The sequence below is a fragment of the Mastigoproctus giganteus genome, chromosome 12 (assembly GCF_048544385.1).
Source record: "Mastigoproctus giganteus isolate SK-2022 chromosome 12, ASM4854438v1, whole genome shotgun sequence".
NCBI classification, from domain to species: domain Eukaryota; kingdom Metazoa; phylum Arthropoda; class Arachnida; order Uropygi; family Thelyphonidae; genus Mastigoproctus; species Mastigoproctus giganteus.
This window is the reverse complement of record NC_143586.1, coordinates 48,816,304-48,830,950: the sequence shown is the minus strand read 5'-3', so window position 1 is coordinate 48,830,950 and position 14,647 is coordinate 48,816,304. Positions and strand designations below refer to the sequence as shown.

The 14,647-nt window shown below is 39.5% G+C and overlaps 1 protein-coding gene across 2 annotated transcripts in view; it reads right to left on the bottom strand.

The window, feature by feature from the left end:
• IP3K2 (Inositol 1,4,5-triphosphate kinase 2) overlaps positions 1 to 14,647 on the bottom strand; it is a 173,226-nt gene that overhangs the window by 60,990 nt on the left and 97,589 nt on the right. The window contains exon 1 of one of the 2 annotated variants that reach the window (XM_090386820.1): positions 11,034 to 12,035. The exons of the other annotated variant lie outside the window; for it this stretch is intronic. Within the exon in view, the coding sequence (XP_090242946.1) occupies positions 11,034 to 11,246 (213 nt within the window). The 5' untranslated portion in view covers positions 11,247 to 12,035. Of the gene's footprint in view, positions 1 to 11,033; positions 12,036 to 14,647 lie in introns of those variants that run through there. 2 annotated transcript variants of the gene reach the window in all.

Below are 14,647 nucleotides of genomic sequence, written 5' to 3'. Positions count from 1 at the left end.
GGAACAACATTAAATCTAAAGGCTCAAATCTAAATACCGTAAATGATGTAAATCATTCAATGCATCCAGTTCCTATGTGACATCCAGTGATTAATCAGATATAGTTGATTTTTCAAAAATCAACTTATATTACTAAATTAAACTGAGTAATTTCTACTACTCAAGGTCAGTGAGCAATAAAAGAAAATAAACAGTTAATCTAATCTGATGTAAGGATCAGATTTAAAATACTGCTTTGCTGAACAATAACATTTACTATCTTTAATTTGATAATAAATGCCAATTCATAAGGCATGGATTTTGGCTTTATAGCAAATGATAATTCAATTTGGTAATAAATGATTTTGAAAAAAACTGTATTTAAAAATATTTCAGAATGCGTGTTTAAATGTTAATATACATCAAAACTATGAGTATATATTTGATATACTTCTAAAAGTAGTCATTTCATTTTACCTGGGGGTATGCCGGATTCTGTGATCAAAGTGGATCGCAGAATGCCGAGGAGGTTGGTTTGGTTATAAAAGTCAAAAATAAGCTTCCACTTTAATGCTCAGCAGTTGTTTTATTTAAAGTAAACTCCCTTCCAGATTAAATGTTTTTTATTTATATCACTTCGTTCAATTTTTCGCCTACGTCTGGATTTGATCCGGTATCAACTACCATACCACGCCAGATGCACTGGTATCGTATCAGTATCTGGAAAACTGCAACCTGCTGGGATTTTCACGTACGATCGTACCTCGGATGTATCGAGATTTGTCCAGTAAACAAATAACATCCACCCAACGACGATCCTGTGGCCAATGGAGGCTGACAAGACTTGGGCAATTAACAGAAAATGAAAACGAGTCAGATTAAAACTAAAGCGCCTGCGTGTAAATTTAAAATACGCGCTTTTATTGGCGAAAGTTTATTATTACAAAAGGAACTGTTTCCGCGTGCATATTGATCACGCAATCCCAGCTCATTTGAACGAGTTGATCTAACCTGAGGTGGGCTGAGCGAAGCAACATTTGGATGCCACAGGTTATCTGGAAATTGTTTCCGATCAGATGCATCCCTCCATTGCTGCCTTGTATCCAACTGCGAATGGGTGTCTACCAACAGGATAAGGTATCTTGTCACAAGTCCAGAATTCTACAGAACTGATTACAGGAACATGGGAGGCAATTCCGCCTACTCAGTGGCCTTCCCAGTTGTCAATGAAAATGAAACGAGCTCTACAGAGTAGAGATCCACAACCATCCAATTTGCAACAACTGTGGGAAGCAATTGCGTAACAAGGATCAGCATCCCTGTGGAAAGCTTTCGATACCTCACTGATCCACGCCATGACGAAACCAGGCTGTTCTGTGGGGTAAAGGGGGGGGACCTATTCGCTTTTAAGCAGATGTACCTAATATACAGAATTATATACTCAGAATTATATGATTTACAATGTCAGTTAGTTACTTGCGAAAACACATCCATAATAATAATGGCCCTGTGAGTCAAAAAATAAGATTAGCATGATCTCCACCACTTGATCAAGATTATCTTGCTTTTTTTGACCTTGGAGAAGACGGAATTTTCCATTGAGAAGATTGGACCAATGTTACTAGCCTACATACTAGTAATGATTAGTACTTTTCCACACCGAGCGAAAACGACCTCAGTTCGAATCCCGTAAATGACGCAAGGGATTTTTATGGGTCTTTCACAAAGTGGCTAAGTTACTCAGTTTCAAGCGAGGTATCATGGTTTTTTCTACCGAAAACTCGGGTCTTTAGTTCATCAAACCGACAATAGAACATACGAAATTTACTGACATATTATATCTAGCACAATATGGCCTAAGTTGATGATGCGCCTAAAACCCAACAACAACAATAATGATTGTGGAAATATGGTTTAGCAGCAGCAGCACGATGGGAATATATTAACATGCGAGAACTCGGCACTCTCTGTGATCATCAGTGAGGATGTAGGATAAACTTGGCGGAAACGCGTTGCATTCCCAAATCTCTCGTTGATATGATTGGTGTGTTCCACAAGAAATACCAGTTTTAATATATGTGGTCGCCCTCGTGAGTAGCACAGTTGGTAGGATCGCTTTCTTCCCTACACCGTATGGAAAAGACCAGATTTCGAATCCCGTTTATGAATTTTTATGGGTCTTTTTTACATGGCTGAGTTAGTCGGTCTCAGGCGAGAGTAGCATTGTTTTCTCCCGGAAACTCGGATTTTTCGTCTAGCAAACAGAAAATCGACCTCAGAACACATGTAATTTACAGACAATATACACGGGGCAACATGGACTTAGCCGCTGATGCTCCTAAAATCCCAATAACAACATAGGAATTGCCAGTTTCGCTAGCAACTACGTGGATAGTTTAAAGTTTGATTACTCCTGATCAGATCACGAAGGGTGACGTAGCTAGAGGGTTATCCCAAAATTAATGCATACCGCACACGTGCTCCTAACTCCATACGTCTGTACTACTGACATTTACTAGGATAATAATTTAAAGCTCCTCAACATTAGTGTGCTTAAAACAGAGTTCCTGCATTTAATATTTATGTAGAAGCTTTTAAAAATGGATGGTGATATTGCTTCGGGCCAGATTAGTTTCAGATCAAAAATCATTTATCAAAATAGAAAATTTACGTGGTCGAACGCTAACAAACTTATGAATTGTTGCCGGAAATATGTGCTGAGTCAACAGTAGATCGTAGCACGATTTCAAGTTGGTCTCAAAGGATTCGTCAAGGTCAGACCAATTTTGAAAACAAGCAACGCTCAGGTACACCGAGAACATCTACAGACGACATACCAGTAGTCATATTACCACCACTATTTTGGAGGAAGACAGACGTATGATCTGTGCAAGAAAAGCCAACGAATCCGGAATGCCGAAATCATCTGTTCGCGGAATTTTAACTGAAATGTTACAAAAAAGAAAAATTCGCTGCCCTATCGGTCCTACATTTGCTGTCAAATGAAAAGCAAGCGTAAAGAAATTGCAACGCAGTTACTCGCATGTTACCGAGAGGATGAAGAGTTATTAAAACGCACCGTTGCCATTGATGAGACACGAACACGCTATAAGATGTTACTTACAAATATCTTACAAATATTATTTTATAGAAAAGTAAGATTAATTTAAAGTAAAACTTATAATATAGCAATATGGGGGAGCGAAACCCTAAAAGTCAAGAATATTACTAAGATCACTCGCAAGGGATTAAATTAGACAACGTCTATACAAGGGGAGCGGTAGGCTGAAAGGCTATTCGCAACCTAGGTACACTTCGACTCCCAGCTCACACAGACAAACCAAACAATAGAAACGAGCAGCAACTGCTGTTAGTAATAGGTGTTAACTCTGGAAAACAATGGCACGGAGGACCATAGTACTATCGGGACATTTCGTTAATCGGTGACACCTGGAGAAGAGACAGGGTAGTAAATACGGAACAAATGCTGGGAATTAGATTTAAAACTGGCGTCTGGCTGGCAGTGATGGCAAGTTTTATAGATCGTGGGAAATTAGTCTGCTGAAGTATAACTATAAGCGGCTGACCTCAAAGGTACAGACAGCCTGAGAAATTTTACAAACTTCTTAAAATAAGAAGTTAGATCGAGCAATAAGGAATCAGCTTGAGAAAATAAAACGGGCAAATAAGAAGAGAGTGGAAGTTGATAAAATGAGAAAGATTGGTTAAGACTCAGAACAAGGACGTACCTGACACAAAGGGGTTGTACGTAGTTGAGATGAAAAAAAGCGAGTGAACAGGGAGAGAGAGAGAGTCAGAACCCCGAGTTGAGTTATGTGGGTGTTTATGGAAATGGGACAGTGAAGAACACAGTTGAAGTTTTTTTTTGTGTTAGAAAATGTGACAGAGTCAGAACCCAAAGTTGAGATTCATGTGGGTGTTTATGGAAATGAATTAGGGGAGACACAGTTGAAGTTTTTTTTTTTTTGTGTTAGAAAATGTGAGAAGAGACAGAACCCCGAGTTGAGTTATGTGGGTGTTTATGAAAATGGGTTAGTGGGATTCCAAGTTGAGTTTTTTGTTGGTGCTAGGGAGAATGAAATAGTCAGCGGACACAGCAGTCGAGATTTTCGTCGATATAAGTGAAATGAATTAGTAACATGGACAGTTGAGGGTTCTGTTGTGGTAGGAAATATGTGTCAGTTAACAGTGGAGTGTTTGGTCGTGGTGGGAAAGGAGAAGGGTAGCGCCCTGGAAAGTTTTCTTCTTGAAAGAGTTCTTAATAGGTGGAGCGGAAAAACGAGGGTAGCACCCTATGAGTTTTTCCTTGTGATAAGTTTTAATAAAGTGGAGTGGAGAAGGAGTTAGTGTGAGATGCCCTATGAGTTTTCCTTGTGATAGGTTTATATAAGATGGAGAGAGAAGAAGCGAAATCCGCAGAATTAGTAGCTCGATGAGAAGGAGCGAAAATGCGGAATTAGTAGCTCGATGAGAAGGAAGGAAGCAGCGAACGGATGGTAGCCCGAATAAGGTGGAGAAAGAACGCCAGTCCCATGCAACCAAGAGTTCCTGATAATTATCTATAGCAGATTCAGGTGAAAACAGATGAAAGAGATCCCCAGAAGGTAGCCTGAGAGCCTAAAATGGAAGGTTCAAACCGCCCCGGAAAGCAAAGGAACGAAAAAAGATAGAAGTAGGTGAGATATTATTAAGTATTGTAAGTTAACAAGGACTGTTAGTGAAACAGTATAGTGATTAATAAAAAAAAAGGGGGGGGGGGCATCACCAGAAGTAAAATGATAGATAAATTATCTCTGAAATAAATTATATATATACTAACAGAGTTATTATGTAAAAAAAAGGGTTATTGTAAAATGCAAGAGAAGCGAAGGATGAGTAACAGATTAAATTGTTGTTCAAATGATTATAATATGATAGAAGGGTAGTAAGGATTATATGAGAATCTTTGAATGTTTTAAGGCCAGATAATTGCATCCTATGAGAAATTTTGATTATGTTTTAAGGATAGATAATTGAATATAGTGTTTGCATTAATGAAGAATTGTTGGTTCATCTGAAAGACTAATAACAAATAGAGACTTTAGGAAAGTTAAGATTGGTCTTCAGTGTATTGTAACAGAATGGTGAAACACAGCGTATAATGATGAAAGTAGCATATTGATTGTTAATATAAGGAACACAATTGTATCCAGAAGTAAGTGAAATAGGTATGGTGAAGGTGTATAAGTCTTAGGAGTGAGTTAGTTAGGGCAAGAAGAATGAATCAGTGTTTTCATATAATGGTCAACTTAGATTAGCTAGAGAAGGGAAACAGGAATAAGAATAATATATGCAAAGTATCCTTGATTTAACTTTGTATGCATATTACATGTTTTTTTTTATTCAATTGTATATTATGTTGTATATATATATATGTAAATAAACTTTGTTGTTTATTAATTTGTGAGTTTGTTATTCCTGAACACTCACCCTTTCCGAAGGGAATTATACATAATTGAGAAGTTCCCTTGAATCTGGAATTCTCCTGTGAAGCAAAGTCAGATGTGTACGTGGGGGTGTAAGGAATAGAGGTCTATATAGTTATAAGGGAACAGAACAAATAAGAAATATTTAATAAAGCATTATTATTATACATATTCAAAATAAAATTTAAAGAAGAGTAAAGAATATGCATATGTATATATATTTTCTTAAAGAACTTCTATTTCCCCGGCCCACAACGCGACTTTGAACCTGAACTGAAATCACAATCAGCTCAGTGAAAGCATCCATCTTTGCCACGCCTCTTTAAATGTCGCCAGAAATAATCAAAGGTGAAACAAATAATAATCATGGTTTATGATTATGAGGGCATGATTGCCGCTGATCATGTGCCACTTTAAAGATCAGAAATTGGAGAATACTATTCAACATAAATTACGCCTGAAAATTCGTCAGAAGCGGTCACAGATGTTGGAAGATGGAATGCTCGTAACGACACAGGGCATCACTCAGTTTGTACAGCTTGTTTTCACCGATTGCAAGTAGGAAACACTACTTCATATCCCTTATAGTTCTGATACGGGTCCTTCGACTATAATCTATTCCCCAAGTTCAAGGAACTGTTGCGTGGACAGAGATTTCTGTCTTTAAAAGTGTTGAATGCAACCGTGATCCAACACATCAAGATAGCAAACTTCAGCAGACAGTTAAACAGTATTCAAAAATTATCCAAACGTTAAGAAGCTGTCATAAGATGTGAAGGATACTACATCGAAAAATTATGTAAATTATGTTATAGAATTATTTCATTTTAAATTAAGTGCTTTTGCGCATTACATTTGGAATAACCCTCGTATCCTCCTAGAATTTTTGGGCGCCTATGCAAAGACAACCAAAGAACTCCCGCCCTCATTTTTATTATCATAAAACTCCGATACCTTATTCGTAAAACTGTTATTTATAACGAAAATTAAATAATATTTAACAAATCTACACTATAAAATATGTTTAAAAATAATTTAATAAATAAATTATAAATAATTATGTTTAAAAAAGTTGGTAGATCAAAACAAGCAATTTAATAATCTATAAAGTTACAATTTGGTTAATTTCTTAATTCGATTCTTATTTAAAAATTCGTCTTAGTTACCTCTATGTTTAAGAAAATCACTAATTAGTTCTTTAATCCATTTTGGCGGCTTTTTCGTGTTGAATAGCGACATATTTAATCTGATTTGCCCTATGGAGGTCTTTTATCTTAAATTTACCAAGAAACCTTTCAATAACACTAGTTACCGGAAATGTACGTTTCCGGTAACTAGTGACACCCTCAAGCACTCAGCAAAAGACCTCGCTGTTACCGGGAGAGTGTCCAGAGTAAAACCGAAACAGAATATTTGATGAAAACCAGAGATCCTTCTAGAGGAAAATCAGACAAGAACAGAAGGAAGACAATGGACCTCCCCCCCCCCCCCACACACAACCAGAAGGTACTCGAGGAGTTCTACGGAAAATTGGGAAGCAGTGAAGTTAGCCACAAGATCTATGCAGGGGCCCGTTCATAGTTAAAATAGCCATAAGATCTATCCAGGGAACACGGTCCCCCTAGATAGATCCAAAAAAAGGAAGAAAACCAGAACGTACAAGAGATGACAGAATGGGAGATTCGGAAGAAAATGTACAACAATAGATCAGGAAGTTCCACAACTGGCAAACCCCAGGAAGAGATAACATCCACAACTACTGGTACAAGAAATTCACCTGCACAGACAGGCACACAGCAGAGCAGCTCACCCAGATAATGATGTACACTGACACAGTCCCAGAGTCTTTGACTCAAGGAATCACCTACCTAAAGACTAAGGACAAGGACACTAAAAACCAAGCAAAGTACAGCCCAGTCACCTGCCTTCTAACAAAATCCTGAATAGCTGCATAACTAAGATATCAGACTACTTGGATAGCTAGAATATCATGGCCGAGCAGTAGAGGGGATGTAAACAGATGATGCAAGAAACAATTGACCATTGACGCTGCAGTTATGGAGCAAGCCTACAAGAAGCACAGCAACCTGTGCATGGCCTACATCGATTACCGCAAGGCTTTCGACTCCGTGCCCCATAGCTGGCTGATGGAGACACTGAAGATCTACAAAGTCAACCCGACACAGACACTTCCTAGAAGCAACCATGGAAAAATGGAGCACCACCACAAAGGTCGAAAACAACGACCAGAACAATACCCATCAGAAGCGGAACCTTCCAGGGAGATGCCCTGAGCCCACTATGGTTCTGTCTAGCGCTCAACCCACTATCCACCATGCTCAATAACAGCAAGTAGAGATATACCGTAAAAGAAGGGACGAAGAACCTGTACACACTCTCTCACCTGATGTACATGGATGACATCAAACTCTATGCCAAAACCGAGAATCAACTCCACCAGCTACTTCAGATCACTGAAGAGTTCGGCACTGACATCAGGATGCAATTTGGCCTAGACAAATGCAAGATCAATGGACTGCATCAAGGACAACCAGTCGGACGAAACTACCAGCTGAAGACTGGTAGAGATTGAAGCCATGACAAAGGATGACCTACCAGTTAGAACACAGAGATCAAGGCCCACCTGACTGACAGGCCTGCTAAAATCAAAGCTGAATGGTGGGAACATGGTCATAGCCATAAACACTAGAGGCCGCCGTAGCGTAGCGGTCAGGCGCGTGGGTGCATAAGTACACGTGCCTTGAGTGACCGGAGTTCGAGCCCCTGAATACGGTGCTGTTTCTTGTATTCTATCTATCTTGTGAATTCCTCTGACCGTTTGGTCGTCCCGGAGTATAAACAGAAATTTTATTTATTTATTTTATTTTATTTTTAATGCATTCCCAGTATTAACGTACTCCTTCGGGATCACAGACTGGACCAACAAAGAGCTGGAGAGATTAGAGATCATCAAGGATAATGATGACCAAAAGGTACGAACATCACCCGAAGTCGGCCATCGAGAGACTGACCAGAGCCCGTAATGAAGGAGGGAGGGGATTGACTGACCTCACTGAACAAGACAGGCGTTTAAGATCCTGCAGGATTACCTCCAGGAAAACAGCACCAATTTACCAAGCCATAAGAGAGATAGACAAACGGCACATAACTTCTGTCTGTTTCTTCTGTCTGTGTGGTCAGAAGACCACACAGACAGAAGAAACAAAGATAGATAGATGGGCGAAAAAAGACACTCCAGGGCAGACACTACAATGGCCTCCACCAAGACTACATAGATAAGATGGCTTCCAACGGTTGCTCATGGATGGAAGGCTCTGCCCCAAGATCGAAGAATTCATGCGCCCAACCAAAACCAGTAATCAACACTGGAACTACAGGAAATACATCACCAAGGATCCGGAGTGACAGACGATACATGTCGACGATGTCACCTGGCCCCAGAAACAATCCAGCACATCACTGGCTGGGTGTAATCACCCAGCCAGAGCAAACTCACAGACAAGACCAGGTGGTTAGAATAATACATCAGAAACTAGCACAAAAATACCAACTGATCAAAGAAAGTTTACAGTATTATAAGTACAAGCCTCAGGCCGTACTAGAGACCTCTACTCACAGACTGTACTGGGACCTTACCATCATAATGGACAAGGCGATCCCGCACAACAGACCAAACATAACCCTCGCTGACAAGAACGAAATGGCTACCTACCTGATCGACATAGCGGTGCCCAACACCAGTAACCTCCAGAAAACATACGAGGAAAGGATCAGGAAGTACTCAGACCTAAGACAGGAAGTCAAAGAAATGTGACTTATGGAAAAAGTAATGACCATCCCAATCATCTCGTTAACCAATGGCCTGGTGGTGCCAAAGAACCTCCATAAACGCTTACATGGAACTCCAGAAAGCCACAATCCTGAACACCCGTAGGACAGTAAGATAGTTCCTCGACCAACAATAACAATAACCGGACACATCCAACCACCCCATGCACTCGGTACCAGTACCCACCACGGGACAGGAAGGAAGGGAAAAAAAAAAAAACCATAAAAAAGGAGAAAAAAAGAGAGAAGCTTTTTATAATAATAATCAGCGATAGGTAAAATTAGGCGGCCGAAACTACCAGACAGGTGAGCATAACAGGGGAAAGAGACCTACAAATACCTGGAGATGACCCAGGCTCAGCAGTTAAAGCACATGGAGATGAAGGCCTACTTGACCGAAAAATATCATCAGATATTCAGAAGCCTGTTTAAAAGAAAACATGAACGGAGGGAACACAGTTAAAGCCATAAGCACCTATTAGTCTCAGTACTAACGTACTCCATAAGAATCACAGTATGGACTAACACCGAGCTGGAAGAGGTTATGGGAAAGACAAGGACAACGATGACCAAGAGCCACCAACACCACCAGAAGTCGGCCATTGAGAGACTGCCATAGCTTGGAAAGACATGTATAGTATCTTATGTAGAATGGCACCTGAACGAAAGTTCAACTCCGTCTAGCTCGGAAAGAAGAAGGAAGGGGATTGAAAGACCTCACCATGCAACAGAAGAAAGAAATGGATAACCTGAAGGATTACTTCCGAAAAAAACACAGCGCCGTTCTACCAGGCTATAAGGAAGATCGACAAGCAATATATCCCACTAAATCTATCCTACGGGTGTTCAGGATTTTGGCTTTCTGGAGTTCCATGTAAGCGTTTCCTGGGAGGCCTAATGTTGCTAGGCTCTTTGGCACCACCAGGCCATTGGTTGACGAGATGATCGGGATGGTCATTACTTTTTCCATATGTCACATTCCTTTGACTTCCCCTCTCGCCCTGACGGAAGAAACGAAAATAGAAAGATGGGCAATGAAAGCACTCCAGGGCAGACACTGAAATGACCTCTGTCAAGACCACATAGATAAAACGGCTTCCAATGTATCCCGCTAACGAGCAGGATACTATTTCCCGGCCGACCGGGCTAACCAGGTGGGTAAAGTGTCTGCCTGGCAGCCCAAAGGTCGCGGGTTCGAATCCCGCCTCGGGCTTGGATCATAGTAAAATGCAAAACCTTTGGGAGGTGCATTATGGCCACAGAAGCCGATGCGCCAACAACAACAAAAAAAAAAAAAAAAAAACTATTTCCCGAGAATGAAATATTCATGCTCACCATCTAAGACCAGGTAATCAACACTAGGAACTACAGAAAATATATTGCTAAGGAGCCCCGAGTGATAGATGGCACATGTCGACGATGCCACCTGGCCCCAAAAAAAAAAAATCCAGCACATCACGGTAGGATGCAGAGTGATCACCCAGACGGAATACACTCATAGACACGAACAGGTGACCAGGATAATAACATCAGAAGCTAGCAAGGAAATATCAGTTGATCAAAGAAAGTGTACCGTTTTGAGTGTTTTTCCATCCAAGAAAAACACTCAAAACCAATGAAATAATGTAAGCAATTTACGTGCATATACACTGACGCCTCATAGTTCACTGGTGGAAAAACAAAACCAACCAAATTAAATCACCAGGCAGCAGTACTCACCTTCCTTGAGATTTGCTCTCTGGAATTCTGCACTGTAACTTCGCTCAATACATCTGTAATTCCCAGTAAACAATCGTCGCAACTGCATACTTCGGCGAGTTGTGTAACTTGTTCCACAGGAAGAGTTGATAGCTTCTCGTTGGAAGGCTCTGTTACGTCAGATGAAACATGGGAGTTATCCCGTGTACTACCAGAGATCCCACGCAATGACATAACAAAGAACTTACATGATTCTTGAAGAAGAACAATCAACGCTTCTATTAAAATTCATCTGCAATCACTTAAAAAGTAGATTGCAACCAAATGATTCAGACGCGATGGACGGGAATGCACAACATCCAAAAAGTTAGCCATCTATATTCTTCCACATTTAACAACAAAACGAACTGATGTTCAAGTCTGCCAAACAATAAACGCAACCAAATTCACGAATCAAAATTTTTACCGTAATTTTCCAAAGGTAAAATTATATCCTTCCTCCAACTGCATCCTTCTTGATAATGAGTCATCACACAACTCCTGATGGTACAAATTTCGTAATACAAACGCACTTCATCTGTTGAAACCGATAAGCCCAAAACCAAGCTGAACATCTAAATAATGGTTGTACAACTTATTCACTATAATTAATAACTCTTCTGGACGTCGTAGAAACTCCACTTAATTCAGTGAACAGATTCAACAACTGAGAGCGGCATACTCCTTTTCGGGTTATTTTTAAAGATGAGAATTTTAAAGAGCTCAACACGTTTCACAAAAAGTTTTGGGGAACTTCTGTAAAAAAGTTTGACACATTGATTTAAAACTCATCAATTGCGAAATGCATCACATTATACTAGTCGCATTATAAAATTTCTATGCACAACATCTAGCGCTTTTCAAGGACAGAAACTAAATTATTTACTAGACTAGTTGGAAAACACTCTGAAAAGCGTTCGCCACATCCTATAATCTTTACTCCCTGACAGTCACTAGCCGTCACAACTGCCCGGGCCCGACGCAACAGAGTAAGAGTTACGTCAAATGGACAGAACTAAAGGAAGTAGCTAAATAAATGCCACCAGATGGATCCCTCCACTACTAATTGTAAATGCAGTTGAGATTTTCAGCTTTAAGCGCAGTAATGCACTGAACAGAAGAAAAGACTACAACTTAACGACTTATGTGTGAGAAAATGCTATGTTCCTTGGAATTTTTTATTTTGTTTTATTACTTCTTTTTAAATGTTCTATAATAAAAGTTTGAAATATATCTCCCTCGTGCAAAGTATTTTTTTTTTTTTTTATTATGGACAATGCCTTTTTGAATATAAAAGTAGCAATCAGATGCATAAAGAGAAGGAAGCTTACAAGAATACAACCTTCGTTAACTCACAAAAGCAATAAAAAGATTCTGTAAAAGGAATATAAACTGGGAAATGACGCAATAAGGCAGAACAAGTATTTAATGTAATTAAAATCTTCTCCTTTAATAGACCAGAAGGAAAATATCAAGTTGAACACTCTTCCCCTTCTTTTTCCCCCATTCCAGAAGAATAATTTCTCTCTCAATATAAATTCGGTGCACTGCAATGAAATCCGATCTTGCTGAAGAACGAAGACAAACCCTTGGGAGTGCTATAAATAAGATCGTTTACTGCGACTATAAAAGCTTTCATTTTAGAGTGCCCGAGTGTGTGTGTGCGCAAATATCTGCACGTGATCAAATTTGCTAATGTACAAAGGATGCTAGTGACGTAAATGTGACGCAGTTCAATACAGTATTATGTCGACGCAACTTAACGATTGAATCGCCAGTTAGCTGCGAAGACCGACACTAGAAATTTTAATAGCAAAGGGAAAAAAATTCAATAATAAATGGTAGATTATTTTGATTGCAACGTGAATGTACATCAAACAACACGAAATGGGGGAAAAAAAGATCAAATGTATCAAAGGTGATACGATCCTATCTATTCGAAAACCTCACTTCTCTGATCTCCAATGTAATTCATTCTATCTACAGGGTGTCCATAAATTAGCCAACGCTATATGGAATCGTGTGTGGGACGAGATTGCCTACAGGTGTGTCAAAGTCACCCACACCAAACTTTTGTTTTCATTCTGTGCTCCGTTCTTCTTTAACACTTGTTCTGGTGTTATTTTAGATTTATGCATCTCACGAATAGTTAATAATTTATGGACGCCTGACATGTATAATAACGATAAAAAAAAATAATAATAATAAAAAAAAATAGGGCAGAACATTAAATCAGCATAAAATGAACATAAAACTACAAGCTGCGGGAAAAAGTAAGGACACCACATAGGACCCTTTTCAGCATCTGTTTGGGAATAGCAGCTATCTTTTCCTGGATTTTCATTTTCAAATCCTGAAGAGTCGTCAGATGTGACAGGTAAACTTTGTTTTTTAACATTTCTCGCAAAAAGAAATCAGCAGACATCGAATCCGGAGGGTGTCTGGTTCAAGAACTTCTCCAAATCGAGAAAAAAGACATCATGGAAACAAGTTTCGTAACGATTCCATAGAAATTGCTATGTAATAAGTGTCTCCATCTTGCAGAAACCAAATATTCTAATTGCCGGGACGATGTAATTCAGGAGTCAGATCGATTTGAATCATTGTACCGTAACTGTTTGTACCGTAAACATTCTCATTTGCCCATTTTCAGGAAAGTAGGGTCCGATCACGACAAAGGTTGAAACGCCGCACCACACCGTTACCCTACTTTAGCTGAATGAAGAAGAGCTTGATGAGGTTCAGATGGATTTTCTTGAGTTCAATAAAGACACTTCTTTATTTACGAACCTCTAAAAGTGAAAATGAGCCTCATCGGCCATTCAGTTCGTTTAACACTTCTATCCGTGCTGCGACATGCCGTCTAATCCGCATGGACTACGAATTTGGTATGATAAATTAATATAAAATGACGACAGAGAGTATCGCGGATCTGAAACTGATGCCGAAACCTTCGTTGAGTTCCCATTATGGAATCCGCAAATAATTCAACGCAAGCAAACAACGCGCAACTGCAAAGGCCAATGTTTCATCATGACTGAGACTGGGAGTGAAATAGGAGGAGGCGGGTCCTCGGAAAGGAAAAGTTGTCCGTCTGTGCCAAGTGTATTTTATGGTAGGTTTACTTAGAGCTAATCCTTACTGGGGAAGGGGGAGTGCAACGTACCCGGATCCTAGCTGTGGTTCCGGAATAGCAATAGATAATCATATGAACTGAGTAAGTTGTAGTACCTCAAATGTAATAAAATGTGATATCCAAGGTAGAATAAAATTTCTCAAAAATTCAGCAGCGAATTTTTATTTTTTTAACAGAATCCATTAACCTCTTAGCGGTACGATGATATAATCCATAAGTCTCTGGAAAGGCTTACTGAGAAGGAGAATGATAACGAGTAGTTTCCGCAAGGCAAGTCACAATTCATGTGCATTTACCACTCTTTTACTGGAAGCTATTCGCATTTTCATTGGTTCTCATTTAAAATTATCATCCAAGTAGAAGTCATTATGTTGCTTTCAATCCTAGCTTCCTGGTAGCTAAGATCAGAAACAACTAAACAAAAGAACGCTGCACAAACTGAGCACTATACTAATTTCTG